The sequence below is a fragment of the Oryza glaberrima genome, chromosome 2, assembly GCF_000147395.1.
Source record: "Oryza glaberrima chromosome 2, OglaRS2, whole genome shotgun sequence".
NCBI classification, from domain to species: domain Eukaryota; kingdom Viridiplantae; phylum Streptophyta; class Magnoliopsida; order Poales; family Poaceae; genus Oryza; species Oryza glaberrima.
The window spans coordinates 11636420-11657008 of record NC_068327.1 but is presented as its reverse complement, the minus strand read 5'-3'; the positions used below and the strand labels follow the sequence as shown (position 1 = coordinate 11657008).

Genomic DNA, 20589 nt, shown 5'->3' with positions numbered 1-20589 from the left:
TCCTCCCCTCCTTCTTGACTCTCGAATAAGGTGCGTACGCTTTGCTCTTCCATTATCTCACTCTTGTCACCTTTTCCATCATTGTCAAACGACAGGAATAGAGGAGCCAAAAAACCAGGATGATAAATTGATAAGCTGTACCGGAGAAAGAGTCGGGATTACCACCCTGTTACAGGCAGGGCGACGAACTTGGTTGCTGGGGTGGGAAGGAGTGGCGGCTGGATTGTAGTTGTTATGTTGTTGACAAAAGCCTCAACTTGCTTCGCCCCCTGATCAGCATCAGAGCCTCCCTGAGCTGCAAAGGAAGTAGTGAAAACAGGGGAGGAAATACGCTGGGAGTCAGAGTCAGGCGAGTAGATGGAGTGCTGCACAGAAGCCTCATGAATCAAGGGATCAAGGTGCCGCTCTAGCAAGCTGAGCACATCATCATCCTGCGAGGAGAAGCAAGTGTGAGCTTGAAGGAAGGCGTGGTCTAGGATCGGAGACCTCGGAGAAGGCAAAGCGTGTGAGCGTAGCAAGCGAGCGTTTGCTTTGTAAACGGGCGCACGGGTGCAAAACTTGAAACATTTGCCCAGGAAATCCTGTCAAAAAATTTTGGGTTGCTTGATGATAAATCTGCCTTTGATGATAACATCAAGAAAATTTACTTGCAGCTGTACAAGAAACCACTCTCTCTGGCGTCTCTGCAGACAATCGCGCATTTGGTCGAGAAGGGTGGCTGCAAGAGCGTTCGCCTGAAGGCCACAACCAAGAAGTCTACGGTGGCGCCGGTATAAGCATGACCGGAGCTGTGCTGCAAGGTCGCCAAGCAATTTAATGAAGTCTTTCCCGAGCTCACTTCGCAATCAGCTGTCCCGGACTTGCTTCAGTATGAGTGTCTTGTGTCTGTTGGTAGAAACTGTGTTTGCAACTCAGCATCACCTCTGTATGCAGCTCTCCACCCCTTCTTGTTGTGTTTCTCCCTGTCTATCTGGGCTGTGTTTCGGCAAGAACGGCTATAACTGGGGATTGCTAGTTTGTATCTTAGTCGATCTGTGTTTCCATGTCTCAAGAAAATGTTTTCCACTTTAATTGCAATGTTAGAGGTCTAAATGCCAGAGCCAAACAAGATGCTATAAAACTTCTCATTCAACAATACGGCGCGTCGATTGTCTGTCTGCAAGAGACAAAACTTTCAGCTATCTCTTCCCAAATCCTCCTCAACTCTCTTGGATAGAGATTTGCATAGCAATATGCTGCACTGCCGGCGGATGGCACAAGAGGTGGAATACTGCTTGCCTGTGATGAAAATTATTTCTATCTCTCTGATGTCTTTCTCAGTCAATACTCTGTATCTGCTACTATAACCATGCGCGAAGAAGGGCTTCAATGGTCGATCACAGTTGTATATGGCCCTCAACTCGAAGCTGAAAAAATTGAGTTCCTGGCCGAACTAGAGACACTTCAACCCACCATGAAACCAGCTTGGATGGTGATCGGAGATTTCAATTTTATCTACAAAATTTCTGACAAAAATAATGATCGTCTCAATAGAAGGATGATACAACGTTTTAGTGGTCTCCTGGATAAAATCCAAGTGAAAGAGCTGCACCTTCCTGGTCATCGCTTCATGTGGGCGGGAGATGGGGCAAATCCAACACAAACAAAAATCGACCGAGCGTTTCTCACAACTGATTGGGATTTCATGTTTGGAGAAGCACACCTTTTCCCCCTCTCCTCTGCATGTTCAGACCACGCACCTCTTTTCCTTGTTGGAAAAGAGAAAAGAAGCAAACCACCTCAATTCTGTTTTGAAGCCTTTTGGTTGAAAATTCCAAGTTTTTTGGAAGTAGTTCAAGAATCCTGGCACAGATCAATCTTTGCCACCAACCCTCTTGCAGTTTTCAGGATCAAGCTTTGCCGACTAGCTCGTGATCTTAAGAGGTGGAATAAAAGTCAGGTGGGGGACATTGCACTGCAATTTGCGGTGGCGACTGTAGTCATTTTTCAGCTTGACGTAGCACAAAAATCAAGAAGTCTATCTGACAAGGAACGTCTGTTAATCTCTAACCTGAAATCTCGAGTGCTAGGGCTTGCAGTGCTTAACAAAATTAAGATCAGACAGCGGTCTCGACTCACCTAGATCAAGGAGGGTGATGTTAATTCAAAATTTTTCTACCTAAAAGCCAACTCAAGGAGAAGAAAGAATTTCATTCAGTCTTTACAGACCCCAATCGGAATTGCTGTCACAAACCAAGATAAAGAAGAGGAACTTTACCGTTTCTACAAAGAAAGATTGGGTACCAATTTCCAAAGAAGTGTGCGGTTGAACTGGAACTCGCTGCAAATACCTTCGGGACTTGGCTGATCTTGAAGGAGACATTTCTGAAGAAGAACTCAGGAACACAATTTTCGAGATGCCATCAGAAAAAGCACCTGGACCGGATGGTTTTATCGAAGCCTTCTATAAGTTAGCTTGGGAGATAATCAAAGGGGATTTGCTGGCAGCCATCTCTTCTTTCATGAACCTTAATACCTCACACCTTGCAGATTTGAATTCGGCTTTTATGTCTCCTCCCAAAAAAAAGATGATGCTAGCAGTTTGTTCACAGCTTCAAAAAATCATTACCAAAGTTATGGCCAATCGGTTGGCACCGAGACTCAATGAGTTAGTCTCGCAAAATCAAAGTGCGTTTGTTCGTAAAAGGGCCATCCATGACAATTTTCTTTTTGTCCAAAATATGGTTCAGCTCCTTCATAGGACTAAAAAGCAAAGCCTGTTCATCAAAGTGGATATTGCGAAGGCGTTCGACATGGTATGTTGGCCTTACCTCCTTGATGTCCTTCAACAATTTGGTTTCTGCACTCAATGGCTCAACTGGATCTCGAATCTTGTTGCGATGTCTTCCCAAATTCTTGTCAATGGCGCGCCGGGACAGCAGATCTTCCATGCAAGAGGCCTGCACCAAGGTGACCCGTTATCGCCAATGCTTTTTATCCTTGCAATGGAACCTTTTCATCAGATTCTATAAGCAGCCGAAAATACCTCCATACTTTCCCCGATTGACAGAAATCGGGTCAGATTCCGATGCTTGTTATATGCCGATGACGTTGCAGTGTTTGCAAAGCCGAACATTTCTGAGCTTAACATTTTTACCCAGCTGTTAATCGTTTTCGCCAGAGTGTCCGGTCTGCATACAAACGGTGCCAAGACAGAGATTTTCCCTATCAGGTGTGAAGAGGTAGACCTTGCTTCTTTGCTACAAGCTTTCCCCGGCATCGTTAAATCTTTCCCTTGCAAATATCTTGGCCTTCCACTTCATTATCGAAAATTAAGGAAAATTGATTTTCTCCCCCTCATTGAAAAAATAGGGGAAAGGCTTCCCACTTGGATTCTTCACTTCTTCGGGGCGCGAGACGTTGGTAAAAACGGTCCTTAGCTCCATGCCAATTCACCACCTTTCATCTCTGCACATGCCCAAATGGGTTTTCAAGAGGATCGACCGCTTTCGAAGGTCCTTTCTTTGGAAAGGTGAAGACCCAGATCACACTAATCCCGGCAGCTGCTTGGTCAATTGGAAAACAGTTTGCAGACCGAAAAGAATAGGAGGACTTAGGATCCCTGATCTTGAAAGATTTTCCAGGGTTCTTTGTCTACGCTGGTTGTGGTTCCAGTGGAAAGATGAGGATAAACCTTGGGTTGGCATGAAAGTGCCTTGTGATGATACTGATAGACGGTTGTTCCAAGCAGCAACCACAAACGTACTGGTAGATAGAAAAAAATGAATTTCTGGCACGATCATCGGCTCCAAGGTAAATGTCCGAAAGACATAGCACCTCTTTGCTTTCGTCTAGCTAAAAGAAAACAAAGGTGTGTTGATGGAACTCTCTTCCAACAACTGGATTATCTCTTTCAGACATCTTACATCAATTGAAGAAATCAATGACCTAGTGCAGCTGGGAGGTTTACGGCAAGAAGTTCAACTATCACAAGGTTCTGATAATATTTCCTGGAATTGGACTACTGTGGGTTGCTACACAAGTAAGAGTGCTTACTCTTATTAATTCGAAGGATCCTATACACATGTCGATTTTAATTCCCTCTGGTCGGCCCCAACTGAACCAAAACTGAGGTCTTTTGGCTGGCTCATTCTCCATAAAAAACGTTGACAGCTCAAAATCTGCTGCGAAGGCATTGGCCTTGCAACTGGATTTGTTGCCTCTACATATGTGCTTTCGAGGACACAAATCACCTTTTATGGGACTGTGCTTCTACGAGAGAGGTGTGGACCTTGATCCAATCCTGGCAAATTTTAGCTCCCATTAACGCTCAGCCGATTGATGCTGGGAACAGTTGAGCAGATCACGGAGCATCGATATACCAAATGAAAGATATCCAAAACTTTCTCCTCACACGCGTCAAGTGGGCCCCACCTCCAACCAAAGACACAGCGAAAAAAAAGGCAACCGTCCTCACGAAAAGGAAAGGCGCAGCCCACAACCTCCACCGGCCACCGAAGCTCTCGTCTCCTCCTCCCTTCCTGGGGAAGCGCGACCATCCCCTGAATCCCCCAACACCCCCAAACCCTCGCGAGCCCCAAACCCTAGGATCCATTCCATTCCCCTCTCTCTCTCTCTCCCCGCGGCCGGCCGCGATGATGCAGATGCTGGGGCTACGCGGCTCCGCGTCCAAGGACCGGGACCGGGGCCGCCGCGGCGGGGACGAGGCGTCGCCGGGCCCCGGCTCGCCGTGGACCCCGTCGTCGTCGGCGTCCTCCCCGCGGTCGCCGTTCGCGGGGGGTGGGGGTGGGCGGCCGCTGCGGCTGGTGTACTGCGACGAGCGGGGGAGGTTCCGGATGGACCCGGAGGCGGTGGCCGCGCTGCAGCTCGTCAAGGGCCCCGTCGGGGTCGTCTCCGTCTGCGGCCGCGCCAGGCAGGGCAAGAGCTTCATCCTTAACCAGGTTCGCTCTCGCCCCCCTCTTCTTTTTACCAATGGTTGAACAAATCTGTCCTGTGGATCGGCACTGGAACACTAGTAGGATCCTGATAAGAATCTGGAAGAAATAAAGATCAGTTCGAGGCACTGTAGGGGACACTGGTAGGGAAGGTTGGGGTCTTGGTTGGCGGCGTAAACATTCCATTTAGAAATAGGAAGAAAAGACAACATTTCGTGGGTTGTATGTCTCGTGCAGAAATTGCATTGCAAAAGTAAAACTTTTGCTTACCGTGTTTTTTCTTCTCAATAAACTTTCCACCTGCAGGAATCAGTTTTGGTCCCTGTTTTTTCTTCTTTCCGCTATACATTCTTTCAGAACCGTGATAAAGGTTGGGTGTATTAAGGCATGCAACTTTCCTAAATAATCAAAGAGGGCCAACTTTTCTTATGCATTGTGTGTACTACCATATTGGCGTATTGCTGCCCGGTTACTTTGGTCATTGATTCGATGAATTTATGGATGACTGATGACACTTACAAGATTCTCCTGAGGATATTTTATATTTGTTAGACCTTAACATTGATTCTGGTCTAGTGGACCATGAAACATCCTTTGGTATTTATATAATGACTTATTAAGGATTATGATGTCTTGAAAATAAAATCGGAAAGGAAGATGGATTAAGTGTGGTATATTTTCTATTTTGTGGAATCAATGTATGCTAACAAGGTTTACCATAAGTTTCATTTTTTTTGGGTGTGAAATGACTGCAGATGTCCTTTTACTCCTATCAGAGCATGACCTGTAAAAGTATTTCTATTAGACTTTGTAGTTTGGAGAAGAGTCTGTTTTTGACATCTCAATTACTTGCATTTGAAGCCTCGTTAGCAAATTCATATATATCAAGATTTTGATTACGGAGTACTTTATATACCAGCTAATTATCTTGTCAAGGAGTAATCTGCTCTATTTCTGTGTTTTTGACAGCTTCTAGGAAGAAGCAGCGGATTTCAAGTAGCAAGCACCCATCGGCCCTGCACCAAGGGCCTTTGGATGTGGAGTGCCCCAATAAAAAGAACTGCACTTGATGGAACTGAATATAGTCTTTTGCTTCTTGATACTGAGGGCATTGATGCATACGATCAGACGGTGAGTATTGAGTAATACCTCGATGATCCCACTTTGTTGCTAAGCCTCAGCTTCTTCAAATATTGATCCCATGTGTTCTCTATGTGTTGTCCATTCTTCAACAAACACCTGTTCCTTTGCTATTTCCCAAATGTTTATGCTGTCTCATGCACGCATTGACGTTTATGCAACAGCCCTTTTTATGTATGCATGATTTAGCAGACTGCACCCATCTGGAGTTATTGATGTAATTGAGTGTTCTCCTGGTGTGTTATCAAACATATTCATGCTTACAATTCTGGCCTACCTATGGCATACTGATACTGTTACCTTTATCTGCTTGACTTTTGCTTGTATGATGTGTAGGTCAGTAATTAAATTTACCTTTATCATGTGATGTTACCAATGTAATATATTGCCCTGGTGTGTTGTCAAACATATTCATGCTTAAAATGCTAGGCTTCCTAGTGCTTAGGGTATGAGTTTATGTGTACTTGTATAGAAGCTCAAGTAGAGGAATATGTTCAAGCTTTGAAGTCCTTTCCATATATTTTAGGATTACTTTCCCCTAAATTTATGGACTAGCCCTAGTGGTATGGTAGCTACCAGACCTCATCGACCGCATTCTTGTACCCTAGTCCCAATTTTCCATGAAATCTCAACAGATATTTTTTTGAATAATTTTTTTTATTGTGGTGAGCCAAATTATGAAATTTCATGATGCATACAAGTAAAAACTGAAAACCCGGAATTTCAGATCATAGAAACCTGCTGTGCTTCATGTATACATCATCGTTTGATAAGTATGGAAACTTGGGAAGTCTGAATATCCATCTGTCTGCTTTCCTGTTCATTTTCACATTTTTGTTTTTCTGGTCGACTAGAGGTTCAAAACAAGGCAGCAATTTGTTCTCAATGAATTCAAGGTAGTGCACTGATGAGATGATCTATCTGGTTTATATCCCCAATTTTTGTTTAACATCATCACTCAATTCATGTGTTTTGCTTATTGAATGGAAGAGGTTTTGATCTAACAATTGCTTGATGGCTTATGCAAATGCATTTCCCTTATTTTCTTGTGCATTTTCTGAAAACAGTTCAGCATTGTCCAAGATTTTGTTTTTGTGATGATGCAAGAAAAGTAGTAATGAAAAAGAAAACTTTTAATCTGTAGTCTATACATTACTGACTTGTTTCCTCTTTGGCAGGGCACTTACAGCATTCAGATATTCTCACTGGCAGTCCTACTTTCAAGTATGTTTATATATAATCAGGTGTGGTGCAATTATTTCTTTTGTCTTGATCCTTCCGTTCTGGCATATGACCGAATTTCACTTAATAAATTATGGGATTTTTCATTCTTGCCTTATCTATGTACACCTTATAGTATTATCTGGTATTTCATGCATGCTTTACTGTGAGTTCTTGAAGGAAATTTACTTCAAATGCCAAAATTTATGAAAAGGTTCACAGATAATTTATACTTTGGCTAAAGGTTGTCTAAGTATCTTTATGGTTTCAGAATTCATATTTTAATTGAGTTTGAGTTGATGACGGAATCTTAAGGTAGTGCAACATAGCGATGCTGCTGCTGCATTAGGGGTTGATTTTAGAGTAGAGAAAGAAAGCAGAAGCAGAATTTTTTTTAAGTTGGAAAAGAATGTTGGGTAGATACTTGAATGAAAGAAACAGTCAAACAATTTGTATGCACTCCCCTCACCATTTGGCAATGACTAAACTGTTAAACACCTGAAAGGGTTGTTTCGAGACATAAAAATTTTATTGATGACTTGATGCTGCCTTGCTGTATAGAAAACCAGCATTGTGCCCATGTGTTGTGACTGATCTTGAATAAATATTTCACATTCAATTTTAAAAGTCAGTTGTTATTAAAAAAAAAATCCATACATCATATTATCAACCAGCAATCTCATATATGCATTTGCAAATAATGAAATACTTTGGCAAAACAAAATATAACACACATGCGTATACATAAATATATCAACAGAAGATCTGGATCGAGGGTGTAGAGAACACGATCGCTAGCTCCTCTTTTTAAGGATTAAAGGTACCTGATTGACTTGGCACTATCTGTCTGCAACTAGAATGGCTTCAATAGGCTGTCTGTTCTTGTGGACAGACGATAACAAAATGGTCCATTTATGTACTGAGGTTTTTGGTAGTATCTTTTTTGGCCATATTTATTTTTCTCTTACCAGTGTAGTGCCCAAAGTGCGTTTTAAATAAATAATTAAATATATCATAAGTTCAACTTAAAAATGAAAAATAATTAGCCTTGAATGCAACAAACTGCATGCGTGCATTGCATCAACTAGCCATGCATATATACATGTGTGAAGACAATGCAATCCTTTACAAACAAAGATTACAAAGTATTAATAAGAATATTTATTGTCCAAATAATTAATTATGTTCCAAGCATATGTATAATGTATTAGTTATTTGGTAATGTGTCAGTTTTGTTAGGAAACTAGAGGTATGGTCTGTTAGGAATGTTAATATCCTACTCTTGAGTGTCAAGTTAGATCACAATTTTCTCTATTATTGATGCTATGATGATGTGACCCCCGAAGGCATGAGAAATAACATAATTGCAATGTGTTTTATCTTTTGGCACTAAACATGTTGAAATGCACAATAAATATACCTTACTGTTCTTTGTTCTTTCCATTTGCAGATGGGTGGTATCGATGAGGCAGCTCTTGATCGCCTTTCACTTGTTACTGAAATGACCAAGCATATCCGTGTGCGGGCAAATGGTGGGAAGTCTACTGCATCAGAGCTCGGGCAATTCTCACCTATCTTCATCTGGCTACTGAGGGTAATTGATTTGTGATTTTGATCTTCCTTTTCCATTTATTTTTTGTAAACTATTGAAGGATTTCTCTAGTCTAAGGAAGATACCTTTTTTTAGGATTTTTACCTAGATTTAGTTGAGAACGACAGGAAGATAACTCCACGAGATTATCTTGAAATCGCTCTGAGGCCTCTTGAAGGCAGAGGAAAAGATATATCTTCAAAGAATGAGGTACTCTAGAGTACTAACACCTGTAATTTTCTTTTTGTAGTTTTCATTGTGATTTACAATTTTATTAATTGTTTATTTGAATTGTCTTAGATCCGTGAGTCCATCCGTGCCCTCTTTCCTGATAGAGAATGTTTCACACTAGTGCGCCCATTGAACAGTGAGAATGAACTTCAACGCCTTGATCAAATTCCTGTAAGTCACTTTCCCTTCTGTTATCACTAGGGCGCATATGGATTTAGGGAAAAGAGTGGAGATAGGAACAAGGAAATGGAGCGAGTCATAATGCACCCCATATTCCAATCTCTATCCCACCTTTCTATCCCAAAGTCCAAATGCGCCCTTCCCGTGGGATGCATGCTGAAAGAAGTGTGCACAACATATCTGAAAGAACTGTGGGCACCACTTAAATTGGACCATTGTCTTGTTCGCAGATAGAGAAATTGCGGCCTGAATTTCAAGCAGGACTCGATGAATTAACTAGGTTCATTTTAGAGAGGACAAGGCCAAAGCAAGTTGCTGGTACAGTCATGACTGGACCTGTACTTGCTGGTGTAACACAGTCTTTTTTGGATGCAATAAACAACGGAGCTGTACCTACTATATCATCTTCTTGGCAGGTATTGTTGATTCTTGAGCCATGGCCCTAGACAGTAGAGTGATGCATATTGGATGCACATTCTAATATGATGGATAACATCAATGACAATGAGATGCTGATACATTAGGGTTATGAAAGAACCATGTAGTTTGCAAGTTGATATCATACTCTGAAACCAATTTTTTAATGGACTGTAGTTTGCAGCTTGAAAAAATAATATAAAAAGAGTAAGGTGTGGTTTGTAATACGTACTTAAAATTATATGAATATAGATCTGCGTTGCCTACTTGTATCATCTTGAGTTTAGATGCCTTTGATATTTGACTGCAGAGTGTTGAAGAAGCAGAATGCCGTAGAGCATACGATTCTGCTGCAGAGGTCTATCTTTCAGCTTTTGATCGCACTAAACAAGCTGAAGAAGTAAGTTAAAAGGTTTATTCAGTATATAGCACATGCTGCAAATTCCATTATGCCTTAACTCTGCATTTAGGATGCTTTAAGGGATGCACATGAAGCTGCTTTAAGGAAGGCACTTGAAGCATATGGTACCGTTGCTGTTGGAACTGGCACTTCCCGTATGCATTATGAGAAAGTTCTTAGCAACTTCTGCAGAAAAACATTTCAGGTATCTGCAGTTTTACTCTAATTATTACATCGAATCTGGTATTGCCGTTAAACATAATCTGATGTTGTGGAATCATACATATCGAACAAGAAGTTAATGACACCCTTAGTCATTCACATAAATAACAAGAGCACCGTTAGGTGTAAATAAAAACATTTCTTAACAATATCAGCTGGTTTATTTGATCATGGACTATGATGTTGAGAAAGTAAGTTTTTTTGTCTTTTATATGTTTGTTTGCCTTAAATGTTAATATTAACATAGTTAATAGTAATCAAGTGGTAAACCTTGTTAAGAAAGCTTCAACTTGTTTTCATTTTGTTAAGCTCAATCAACTATTCATCCTATTCCTATCAAATGCTTAATTCCTCTAATTGATATCATGTACTAGCCTTTGATTTATATGCTGGTATATTCAACTTTTCGTACCCAAGAAGTGAGTTGAGAACATTCCTTTAGCGTGACAGAATTTCAATTGAGTTAGTGCACAATTTGATATTGATTATTTTTTAGGCAATGTGCATAAGACTTGTGCATCATTGTTTTAAGATTGAACGGAGCAAAGTTGTCACACAACCATTCACCCAAGGCAAACAGAACGACCCAAAATAGAAAAGAATTAGCAGCTACTCCATCCACAAAAGTTACACCTATTACTTTTGTCACCAAGACCAAGGAAAAATTAAATCATCTTGGATGCTACAAAATGGAGGAGTGAATGCAAGCATGCAACCAATGAGTATTTAGATGACTCCTTGGATTCTAATCAAACATTTAATTATCTCTTCATTTAAATCTTGAATGCATAAAGACTACAAATAGGAACAACTTATTTGGAAAAACCCAAATGTGAAATAGGTGTAACTTTTGTGGATGAGGGAGTATCTTGCAAGAGCTTTCTGCGATCCACTACATGATTGTTACATTTGTTATTGATATAAGATCCAACATGTAGAAGTCTCAAGCCCTCTAAAGATTATTTTGTATAGTGTATATATCTCTATCTTGAATTCTTGATTAAACATTGTGTTGTTGATAAAATATCAAATAATAGGGTATGTTATAATGGATGCATCATGCTGCCCCCACCCCCACCCCCCACCCCCCCCAAAAAAAAGGGAAAGATTACCTTCATTTTATACCAAATAGCTAAGGATATGATATATGCCTGTAAAATTAATTGAGGTTCTTCTGTGTGTCATTCTTCGTATGTTCCCAAATATTGCATTGTGGCTTACTGATGCCTTTGGTTCTTATTCCTGTGGCTCATTTGGTTTCATGGACTTACATTTGTTTAGGAATACAAAAGGAATGCCTTTTTAGAAGCCGATAAGCAGTGCTCAAACATGATACAAATTATGGAGAGGAAACTCCGAGCAGCGTGTTCTGCTCCTGGAGTCAAAGTTTCTAATGTGATTCAGGTATGTACCGACATCTATGCTCCTTTAAAAGACTCCAATGGTGATGGTGAATGACATCTGCCATCACCCAGCACAACTGCCATGTGATACCCCTAAATAGTGAGTAGGTGGACTCCTCTATAGACAGATGTACAAACACATTTAAAAGCAGCTATGTAGATTGACATGCATGTAAAAATTATGCGAAATAATTAGTATTGAGTACAATGGGAATATTTTTATTATGACTTTTGGGGCTTTAGAGCATACAGTGGGGGTTCTCTTGTTTAAATTCCAATGCAAAAGCACATGCATTTAGCTAATGACATGGATGTTTGCTTGTGGCCATACTTACTTTTAAGTATGACTGTCAATGATCCAATTAAGCTAATTTGCTACTATTATTTTATTCTCGATACTCCTTATGTTATTTTTCACCTGGTGTTTTTATGGCATTAACAGTGTCCAATACACACCGTTGACCATTGCTTTAATAATTTTATGTTCATAAAAAACAGTAAATACACTGATGTCAGTAAAAACAGTAGCTTTGATGGAAGCTTTTGTTTCCTACCGTGACATTCTTTCATGGAAGCTGCTCTGGTGTTATTTCACTCTGTATATGCACTCAAGCAGAGACCACGTTACATTTTGCAGGTCCTGGAAAGTTTGCTCACTGAATATGAAACTTCTTGTTCTGGCCCAAGCAAATGGAGAATGCTTGCAGCCTTTTTAAGACAGTGGTTTGTTCCTGCCCCTACCTAATTGTTTTAATGCTTGCACTTACAGATATTTTGAATTTGCTTTTGTCTGGAGATGAACTGGATGAGAATCTACAATACGCCACCTATCTTTTGGTCAAGTGAGACTGTACAAAATATTATTTTTCTATATTTAGCCACCTTAGTTTCTGCTGACTTGATCAAGTTGTTTGTAGAAATTTGCCTGCTGTCTCAACTGTCCCAACAACTGATAACTTTCATGGTAGTTATGTTATGTTGTTGAATTTGAAATCTCGAATGGCAATTGCATGTTAGATCATGTGTTGAGTGGTGCAATATTAGATGCTCCATACCCAAACTGTAGAATATAATTGTGTTCCAGTCAATTAATTGTGGTAATACTACCGTCCATCTAGTGCAATACAGCTGTAGTAATTTGTTCAGGAATCCATGACATCAATTATTTTCATTCCTTCTCTTTTTGTAAATCTATTGTCAAGTTAAAGTTAAATGGGTAATTCTGGATTTTCATTGTGTGTTATCAAGCCTGTTAATTAACCATCATTTGAATATGGATCCTTTGGTCAACTGGTCAACTAGTTGCTTAGCAAGCATATCTAAAAGTTACTACATCTTTTTCTTGCAGTTTGGAAGGACCCATATTGGATCTCTGCCTTAAGTTAGTAAATGAAGCTGAATCAGAGAGGACTTCCTTCGCATTGAAATATCGTTCAAATGAAGATCAGCTTGAGCTTCTAAAAAAGCAACTTGAAGCAAATGAGGCCCATAAATCGGAATATCTAAAACGATATGAAGCTGCTATAAGTGAAAAACAACGAGTTTCTGAAGATCACAGTGCTCATCTTGCAAACCTGAGGACCAAGTGTAGCACACTGGATGAGCGCTGCTTGAGCTTGTCTAAAGAACTTGATCTTGTACGCCATGAATGCACTGATTGGAGAGTGAAGTATGAGCAATATGTTACTCAGCAAAAGGCTGAGCAAGATGGATTCATTTCTCAACTAGCAACTCTTGAGTCCAGATATAGCTCTGCAGAGGGAAAGTTGGGAGCAGCCCGTGAACAGGCAGCGGCTGCTCAGGATGAGGCCACAGAGTGGAGGGATAAATATGAAACAGCTGCTGCACAAGCTAAAGCTGCATTGGAGAGATTAGCATCTGTGCAAGAGCAAATTAACAAAATTGCCCATGAAAGAGAGAGTGGTATAAGGGCTGAGTTTGCTTCACATCTGGAGGAAAAGGTAGGCCGTACCCACAACATGTTTCATATGCTTGAGTAAGACGGTATATATGCTGATAGCATCTTAATATTGACAGGAAGAAGAAATGAAGAGATTAGTTGCAAAGATCAGACATGCAGAGAGTGAAGAAAGTGTGTTGGCTGAGCGCTTGCAGGTCACTTAACCTTCATCACTACCTTTCAACCACTTCATTTAGTTGATGCATTTATTGTATGAGTGCTAGTTTTCTAATGCTGACATGTTTTTTCAGGTAGCGGAATCAAAGGCACAAAACCATAACAAGGAAACTGCAGCCTTGAAGGATGAAATAAGAGAACTAACAGGAAAGTTAGAATTTCTAAGAGACAGGGCGGTATCATTTGAAAAGCAAGCAAGAATGCTTGAACAGGAAAAGAACCATCTTCAAGAGAAGTTCTTATCTGAATGCAAGAAATATGATGAAGCAGAAGAAAGATACAAAGCTGCAGAAAGGGAAGCAAAAAGAGCTACCGAGTTGTCTGATGTAGCTCGAACCGAGGCCGTTACAGCCCAAAAAGAGAAGGACGAGGCACAGCGCTTGTCAATGGAAAAATTAGCAGTGATTGAAAGAATCCAAAGACAAGTTGACAGACTGGAGCAGGAGAAAGTAAATCTACTGGATGAAGTGCAGAAGATGCGTAAATCGGAAACAGATGCCTTGTCCAAGGTTGCCTTGCTTGAGAGTAGGGTTGCCGAGAGGGAGAAAGAAATCGAGGAATTAATGATACAGAGCAATGAACAGAGGTCCAGTACCGTGCACGTCCTTGAGTCTCTTTTGTCAACAGAGCGTGCAGCTAGAGCTGAAGCGAACAAGCGTGCAGAAGCCTTGTCTTTACAGCTACAGTCTACCCAAAGCAAACTTGATGTACTCCACCAGGAGCTGACATCAGTTCGCCTTGTTGAGACTGCACTGGACAGCAAGCTCCGTACCACCACTCATGGCAAGAGGTTGAGAGAAAATGAAGTAGGCATGGAGTCGGTCCAAGATATGGATATTGATCGTCCGGAGAGGAGCAGAAAGAGATCTAAAAGCAATACTAGCCCGCTAAAGCATTTCCAATCTGAAGATGGCGGTTCTGTTCATATGGGTGAAGACAGTGTCACAGTCAGCACAGACACTAAAGATGGCAATCCAGATGGGTATAAAAAGCTCACGATTGCAAAGCTGAAAGAGGAGCTTACCAAGCATGGATTTGGAGCGCAGTTGCTAGAGTTAAAGAATCCTAACAAGAAGGATATACTTGCGCTCTATAAGAAGCTTGTGTTGGGCAAGTAAATTACCCCCGGTATCTGCAGAAATGCTTGACCTTATGCTTGCTGAGCTGTGTGAAGTATGTGGTGGAAGCGTTTCAGTTTGCAATGTGCATTTACTGTTTATTAGTACATAGAGTAGCATGCTACCTAGTAGGTTATATTTAACAAGAGAAAGATGCCTGATTGTTTAGGGCATTTGGTGGTCCTGCTGATTCGATTGTATCTTGGTGTAAATTGATCGATGGTTGGTTTGCGATCAGGATTGCGTTTGCTAGTTTGTAATTGTGTGAAGATTGCTAGGCTTGTACATCTGTGCTAATTTGACAAATGTAGTGTTTGGCTGGCTATCAACTATCGCCTGATCACTGCCCGATTTGCCGTATGTGTTATTACCGCTGCTGTTTAGTGCCGGCGTAAATGTTGGCCCCGTATGCAGGGTAAATATATCTAGTGCATACAGATGTGATAAGATGCCAGGCGCAAACTGTGGACTGGTATTTGCGGTAACCGGGTAAGCAGGGCGCGGTGAAAATGACAGGCTCTTCGTGCAGACGTTCAGGCAGCAACACCGCAACAACCGAAAATGTGCATGTACAGCCGTACAGGTGTAGACTGATGACAGAAAGCCTTTGGTTTCATATAATAGGGGAAATACATACATATCGTATGTATTTCAAACAATATGCTAGCTCCTCCACCAACTGTTCCGTCGTCAACATGCCTTGAGATTAGCCCATTGTCAACATGGTTTAAGATTGGCCCAGCTAGGACGAGAAATACTCAAAATATAACCAGGGGTACCCTCTGCAGTCCAGTACAAAAAAGAAAAAAAAACAAAGTGTTTGGAACTGCGGCTTCATTTTGATAACCTCTGCTCAGTAGGAGATGGCACACATAAGCACGGCATGTTGACACAGAATTATCTATTTTGATGAATTATTCTGCCAAAATTGACAATTTTAAGTTACAAAGGTGGAATAACCAGAACCCACAAAAAATGAGTCTTTGGATGGTATTCACATTTCCCAGCTTAACATCTGATTGGTCTCCCCAGTGCACCCAAAAAACCAGACAACCTAACGGTATATTGTGTTCCTCAAGAAGCTAGTAGCCTCTTAATTTCTGATTTCTGCTCAGACGTCAGCCTTGAGGGGAATTTGATGTTGAACTTGATCCTAAGATTTCCCTTCTTTGATGGATCCTTCGGAATTGGCATGCCCTCTCGGAGAACAACCTCCTCGTAGCCAGGGTAGACGACATTATTGATTGGTACTGTTAGGTTCCGACCATCTAGTGCTGTTACCTGAACTGTACATCCTGTCAAGGCCTCAGCCAAGGAAATCTTCTGTGTCATGACGAGATCATTCCCCTCTCGTGTAAACAGATCATGTGGTTTCTCATCAATCACGAATACAATATCCGCAGGAATCACATGCGGAGACTCGTTACCCTTTTCAGGAAAAGTAATTTTTGTCCCTTTCTTCCATCCAGGTTTTATGTCGATTGTTAGGATCTCCTCAACAACCATGGTTCTCCTGCCAATGCAGAAATACGCTAGTAAGGCACCAAATGGAAGTCTATTGCAAAGTATATAAAAATGGCATATCAAATATTGAAGACAACACAAGATAAACACAGAATGAAACAGACTGGATAAGAGCATGTCCCATATGACAAAAAAATGGAAATTAGTGGAAGGCAACAGTAACACTCAAAATAATCCGAAGCATAGTACTAAATAGCGGCCACTATTGCAGTAGCAGGCTTTCATAGTAATTTCAAGCCCAGTCAATTTCAATAATTACAGGTCCTAGACAGGTTAAACATGCAGAAATACAAAGTTGATGGTGCTAGCTTGCACATGCATGAGTTTTCTGCTGTTCCTGTGCAACTAAGATATAATTGTTTATCATGAATGTAGCTATGCATACATACCAGATCATCTTCCAGTTCTACTTATGATTGATGTCCTTGTATGCAGTGTACTTCTAATACCTGTCTTATTATGATAAATGCCATCGTATGTTCATGGTTAAGTTAAACTTCTGATTTATGAGTATTTTTTATAGTCCGCTTTAGGAATGTAACGCCGACAATATCCCCCACAATCCGCTACAACTCTGCTATCTACTTTTTGTTATCTTGATCCTAATGGAATAATATGACTCATACTCAACCAAGAGAAACAGAACCACAACACAAAATTATGTTTGGCCAGTTTGCGAAATATTAATTGAGTAGAAACCAAAGCAAAATATATCTTTGATGTGGTGACAATAAGAAACTGCTGATATTTGTAAATCTAATAATAAGAATTTCTATAAAAGTTGCAGAAACAATAACAAGCCCCGCTAAATTGATAAGCCAACCTCATGTCATGAGTATCCACTGTATTAAATAAAGTGTTCCACTTGAGTGGTGAAACAATTATATATAAAAACCAAGTGTTTCCTATGTACGAAAAAATCAGAATGAGTGAAATGGGATGATGACATTTGGGCCAATTAGGCAATGCCTGAACTTTAAATGGCTTCCTAACCAGTTGTTGCGCTTAAATGCAACCAGAACGATTACGCAACAAATCTTTGTCCAATAGGTTTTTAACTTCCAAAAACAAGTCCATTTGGTCAAAATGGAAGACATTAATGTGTCAAGATGCATATCCAAAATCCAAAAACCACCTTACGGATATGGCCACATAGTGCTGTCCATAACAGCGTAATCCTAAACAATGAGGGCACGGTTTCACGTTAATGCAGTTTTTCTTTTATTTGTAGTATAGCTCATCAACAACTGAAACTGAAAACAACATTTTGGTATATTAACACAATGAGTACTCAAAAGTGAAAATTCTGTAGCAATACTGCATTAATATAATGGTAGATGAAAAATCAATTGTGTCCAATAATATGGGAGATTATAAACATATCTTATATTTTTGAAAATGATATTGGTTTAACATTGACATGTACACATTTGACTCTGTTTCTCAGCATATTTTTAATTTACACAATATTGAAAGAAATATAAAAGATGATGTTGTCAAAAGTATGATATAAGAACACCTATGCATAAATGTGTCCATTCAGCAACAATTTCAACATCATAGACAAGATCCATCAACATGCTGATGACCAAATGTACATAGAAGGCTAGCGGAGCACTAACATGGGATGACTTGTTATAGGCTATTTCAAAAACAATAGACATGTGTGAAACCACCCACCTGAATGAGCACAAAACTACTATTTCAATATCAAGACTAAAGCATTGCGATATCAAAGGAAATATGTCAAGTTTATAGTCCTAGAAGGAAATATAACCTGTTGAACAGAAGTCCTAACGAACTCTATACTATCACCATTAGTCACTACATTCTCATTCATCCCTAGGCAACCAATTTGACAAGGGAGTAAAAGGATGTTGATATCTCCTTAATCTGATTCTTAAAAAAAACAGCGCTTTCAAGGTAATGATGATATACATTAGACCTAGATTGTGACATCTATTTAATTGATAACAGGCAACCATAATCATGTGCAATTTGCCATATTATCAACTAGTGTACAGAACTTTACTTTTGTACACGCCATGGTAATTCACATAATTCATAGACCCCACTTGAAATGCTAAAATGCTTCGTACTTTTTTATACATACTAAACGTATGCCACATACATATTCAGAAACCAATCCAGTACTGAACAAGGAATAACTTTAAAATGACATGATAATAGAGCTAATTACCCGCTAGAATCTAATATTTCCCGTGAAATTTTCATCTTCCTGGTGGTGCCTTTGTACAAGTCAGCTAGATTGCAAGGCAGTCGGTTCTCAATTGGTGCAGCCTTCTGGGGCCGTTGGGGAGCATGCATTGATGCCTCACCAGGGAACTGAGAGAAGGACCCAAATATATCATTGTCATACATCCCAAACTTTGATCCCCGCATGCCCCTGTCAACACCTCCACCCATGCCACCCATACCACCCATGCCACCCATGCTTGAGAATGGGCTGGAAAATCCGAAGAACTCAGCAAATATATCATCCGCGCTTCGAGGGTTGAACCGGAACGTCGACCCATCACCCCCATAGTATGAAGACCCACCAGGCCCACCTGCTCCAGGAGGTGGCACCTGCCCTTTGAGCCCCTCTTCTCCGTACTGGTCATAGACTGCTCGTTTCTGGGAATCACTTAGCACCTGAAATCATGCAAAGAATATGAATTATACCATAACCATCCAGTCAATAATAAAGTGCATAATAGGGTTCCAAATTTCCAGTATGAGCTGCATCATAATTAGCTCATTAATACCTCCTGCAGCAATTTTTGTTCTAAAAATTGAATATAACGTGCCATTCCCTGAAGTTACAAAACATACGTAAAGATCAAAAAGAACAGTGGGCAAATTCCAAAATAACAAAGAAGGTGGCACAATAACATCAGAATCCAGAAATACAAAAGGCCATTGTTCCCAACCTAAGGTCAAATGTTCCATATTGTTGCATGAAATGAATCGTCTCTTGAGTAACAAAGGCACTACATTGCTCTGTTTGGATCCCACAAGCACCGGGAAAAAATGCAGCATTTTCAGATCAAACAGCATTGCTTTGCAGCACCCAGATCTTCCTACCAACAACATCGCATCGCAAGAACAACCTCGTTTAGGTAATGGCGAACAAAAAAACTACTTCAATCGGCGAGCGGAGAGGAAATGGGGGTAAGATTGATCTCTCTCGTTTAGGTGCACCCTCTATACCAGCCCCCATTCTTGGCGGACCAACATCAACTAGGGAGCACACCGGGCGCATATATACAGATCAGAGGCGAAAATTCGCGAACGATGGGGAATGCGCATATAGATACAGAAGAAGGTGTTGTGACCTCGTAGGCCTCGGAGATCTGCTTGAACTTGGCCTCGGCCTCCTTCTTGCTGTTGGGGTTCTTGTCCGGGTGCCACTTCATGGCCAGCTTCCGGTACGCCTTCTTCAGCTCCTCCTCGGTGGCGCCCCGCTCCACCTGCAGCAGCTTGTAGTAGTCCACCCCCATAATGAATCTCCTCTCCTCTCCTCTCCTCTCCTCTCCTGCGCCTGCCTGATGAATCTCGCAACGCCTCTCTCTCTCTCTCTCTCTCCTCTCCTCTCTCGCGGTCGAGGAGCGGAGATGCGGTGGGGGATGGAGGATTATTTTTTCTTTTCTTTTCCTTTTGCAATCTCGACGGGAGGAGAGGAAAGAGGAGGAAGGACGCAGCGGGAGGGTGTCCACGTCACGTCGGTTTTGCCGACGCGAGGGCTCCTCTGGGAAAATGGATTGGCATGTGTTGTATAAAAGTCATTGCTGTGTTGGGAACTTTGGCCATAACCATTTCTTTAGATTTTGTTAATATGTACTAGTGCTATGTTTTGGATGATACATGTCGGTGAGATTTGGCTTATTATCTTTTTTTAAAAAAAAAGTTTGGATGTTGTGTCGATAATGTTTAATTAAGTCATATTAGTAAAATACTAGTGTGTTACAATGGGAAAAAACAAAATTATAATTATAACAAATTATGTAGTATAGGAGATATGTGATAACATCATCATGATCATCTTGAGAAAACCATTTGATATATCCA

General features: G+C 40.7%; 2 protein-coding genes across 2 annotated transcripts; one reads left to right on the top strand and one right to left on the bottom strand.

Moving 5' to 3' along the window:
- Window positions 1–4460: 4460 nt before the first annotated feature.
- Window positions 4461–15345, top strand: LOC127763923 (uncharacterized). Its single transcript, XM_052288730.1, has 14 exons — window positions 4461–4940; window positions 5904–6065; window positions 7253–7318; window positions 8746–8889; window positions 8983–9096; window positions 9187–9288; window positions 9528–9713; window positions 10025–10114; window positions 10185–10319; window positions 11618–11740; window positions 12377–12462; window positions 13088–13700; window positions 13777–13854; window positions 13951–15345. The coding sequence occupies exons 1-14, from the start codon at window positions 4635–4637 to the stop codon at window positions 14992–14994; spliced, it is 3249 nt and encodes a 1082-aa protein (XP_052144690.1). The 5' UTR covers window positions 4461–4634; the 3' UTR covers window positions 14995–15345.
- A 392-nt stretch (window positions 15346–15737) lies between these two features.
- LOC127763924 (uncharacterized) lies at window positions 15738–20256 on the bottom strand. The gene is made up of 3 exons (XM_052288731.1): window positions 19857–20256; window positions 18719–19173; window positions 15738–16507 (listed from the first exon to the last, which is right to left on the bottom strand). The coding sequence occupies exons 1-3, from the start codon at window positions 20019–20021 to the stop codon at window positions 16069–16071; spliced, it is 1059 nt and encodes a 352-aa protein (XP_052144691.1). The 5' UTR covers window positions 20022–20256; the 3' UTR covers window positions 15738–16068.
- Window positions 20257–20589: the final 333 nt, after the last annotated feature.

Bases quoted from the DNA above. Each gene is read 5' to 3' on its own strand.
- LOC127763924 (XM_052288731.1), bottom strand. From the start codon at position 20,021: ATGGGGGTGGACTACTACAAGCTGCTGCAGGTGGAGCGGGGCGCCACC. The intron at 19,174-19,856 runs GTCACAACACCT...GCATGATTTCAG, and splicing joins AGATCTCCGAGGCCTACGAG to GTGCTAAGTGATTCCCAGAA. The intron at 16,508-18,718 runs GTAATTAGCTCT...CTGCATTGGCAG, and splicing joins GAAATATTAGATTCTAGCGG to GAGAACCATGGTTGTTGAGG.
- LOC127763923 (XM_052288730.1), top strand. From the start codon at position 4,635: ATGATGCAGATGCTGGGGCTACGCGGCTCCGCGTCCAAGGACCGGGAC. The intron at 9,289-9,527 runs GTAAGTCACTTT...TCTTGTTCGCAG, and splicing joins AACGCCTTGATCAAATTCCT to ATAGAGAAATTGCGGCCTGA. The intron at 11,741-12,376 runs GTATGTACCGAC...TACATTTTGCAG, and splicing joins AAGTTTCTAATGTGATTCAG to GTCCTGGAAAGTTTGCTCAC.